General features: G+C 38.4%; 1 protein-coding gene across 1 annotated transcript in view; it reads right to left on the reverse strand.

Annotated features, from left to right (window-relative positions):
• Nucleotides 1-76: 76 nt before the first annotated feature.
• The window catches only part of LOC122255887 (uncharacterized), a 2552-nt gene continuing 128 nt past the window's right edge, over nucleotides 77-2500 (reverse strand). Inside the window, exons 1-2 of the mRNA XM_043020247.2 lie at nucleotides 1228-2500; nucleotides 77-982 (exon numbers count right to left, since the gene is read on the reverse strand). The exon at nucleotides 1228-2500 is cut by the window's right edge and continues 128 nt beyond it. Of these exons, the coding sequence (XP_042876181.2) occupies nucleotides 1663-2466 (804 nt within the window). The 5' untranslated portion in view covers nucleotides 2467-2500 and the 3' untranslated portion in view covers nucleotides 77-982; nucleotides 1228-1662. The remainder of the gene's footprint in view (nucleotides 983-1227) is intronic.

Below are 2500 nucleotides of genomic sequence, written 5' to 3' on the forward strand. Positions count from 1 at the left end.
TATTTTTTATGAATTTCTGGGTTTGCAGCAATCAAACATCATGCACTTTTGAGAGGAATTAATAAAATGTAAGAAGTCTGGAAGTATAAAAAATATATTTGTAAACCATTCACATCCACACTACACAGTAAAAATATACGTGTACAACATATACATGCTCAATCTAACCTACAATGTCTACAATTAAATGGAATACCGACTTCATTTATCACAGTTATGACTAGTTAGTGTCTTGATGTATAATAAGAAAATATAAATATCAATATAAAGAAATATAAATATATATATATAATGTATAAAAAAATAGTAAAGAACTAAGAAAAGTATATGACTAGAGAAACTAGAAAGTTGAATATCTTACAAACGAAAAAAAAAGAAAAAATCTTGTGATTCATCATTCTAGTACAAAATCAAATTCAGAAGCTACATTATAAGAAAGGAAATGCAATTGGACTAAACGAAACAATTATCTAAAAACGGGCACACTTCTATAGGAATAAGAGGCGTAGAAAATAGTATTAAGAGTTATAGGAAGTGCATGGAGTAAGACGATGGGAAATTTTTGACATCACATACGTATAAGGTAAGACAGAAAATGAAGAATGAATAAAAAAAATAATAATAACGGACTAAAGGACAATTAAACAGGAAAATAAGCAAAATGTCCTTACTAATACGGAGTCTAAATACTGATGGCTTGTAATGTATGGCCAGAAAAAATCATATTTCTTGTAAAGGAAAATATTCCCCTCACAGTACTTAGTATTGATCGTCTACAAATCTAGATAGAACACCACCAAAATATAGAGTGACTAGAATACCGACATGAAACTGGACGGCAAGTTAATCTAAAATCTAATTGATGATATTGATAATAATGACGGTCTTGATGATGATGATGAAAATAGTTGTGAATCTCCTTTTCCACGCTGGATGAGGTTCTCCTGTTTCACTGCAGCACAGGTCACTCTCGCAGCTATACCTGAAGTAGAAAATACAACCTTTAATGGGCGTCAATTGGAAATTCAAGAGCAGCTACGTCATCTATCATTGAAATAATTATGTTTTGAAACTTGTGCAACCAAGAAGTTTGTGAGGTACAATTGGAAAGAGAATCTTAAGAATATAATAAGTGAATTAATAAATCAAATATGTAAATATAACCAATACAAATTAATGCAGAGAAAAATTATCTGCAAAACTACTCAGCTTCGTTCTGATACTTACACTTATTATATTCTGCAACCTGTAAATATAAAAGTTTTTCTTTAGTAGTGTTTACTTTAGTAGAAAGTAGCTGCAGAGAATAGTTTACTTAAATTGAATTTAAAAAATAGCTATGTTCAAGAACACAGTGTAAAATTGAGGTATCAAATATCACAGACTTGACTATAAAGTTAGACTAGGCTGAAACTGTATCACAGAAATTGAGAATAAACTCTAATAAAAGTTGGTCAAGTAATGAAACATCATAAATGTTCCAATGTGTGGTGATTGTGGACTGTTAGTGTTTGTTCCTTGTGTCGTGCATGTCGTGTTGGTCACTAAGAAGGGTCAACAATACCCTTCTTAGTGGGTATTTATGTTGATTTTTTTTTGTTGAGTGGTTTTGTTGTATTTTGAAGACGGAAAAAAACTAAGAAACATGGGTCCTGTTCTTCTTTAAACTGTGATTTTGACGGGAAACGCTGGCGTGATGTGTTGCTGCCGAACCAACTCGAGCTCCCGTATCAGCTTCTTCTCCCGCTCTCGCATCTCCTCCAACTGACGTCTGAGTTCGTCTCGGTCTCGGATGGCGGCGTCCAGCTGACCCACCAGCGCCTCCTTCCGCTCCTTCTGCTTTTCCCGGTGGATCTTGGCATTCAGGGCGTTCTGCCTCTTCCTCTCCATTTCAGGGTCTTCCAGAGTTCCGAGTTCATACAGCTTGACCTTCTTGGGGCGCCGCCTTCTTGGACGTACGGTTCCTGGGGGATACAGGGGCTTCCTGCCGCGTTTCTTAGGGGTCTCGCTGGATTTTCGGTCTCTCTTCATGCTCGACTCTCCTGTAGACTCCTCGACAGCCACCTGCTCCTCCTCGAGGGCGTCGATTTCGATGGTGACAGGCGAGTCCCAGTTCGCTATAGCCTCAGTTTCTAAAGCGGTTTCAGTTGAAATGGCAATTGTTTCGGTGACTGGGACGGCTGGGACGACGGGGACGGGTATCAAAACACTGGAGTCCAAGGGTTGCATGTTGAAAAACTCGGTCATCTGAGATTCCATCATCTCGTGGTAATCTTCGGTCGGATCCAAGGGAGTGGGCGTTAACTCTTCAAACGCCACGGACTCCAACTCGGGAAAAAGGTTTTCATCCAGGAAGGCGAAATCTTCCGTCAGGTCGGCTGTGACCCCTCCATCCCGGATAACTTCGTCGATGAAGTCATGGTTTAGGGAGTCCAGTTGCTTGATGGGCTCCATCTTGTAAGACATGCAATTAACTTTCCTTGAAAAAATCAGGTAAACT

Source organism: Penaeus japonicus, unplaced genomic scaffold, assembly GCF_977035675.1.
Source record: "Penaeus japonicus unplaced genomic scaffold, GWHDUDI00000001_assembly GWHDUDI00000040, whole genome shotgun sequence".
Taxonomy (NCBI): domain Eukaryota; kingdom Metazoa; phylum Arthropoda; class Malacostraca; order Decapoda; family Penaeidae; genus Penaeus; species Penaeus japonicus.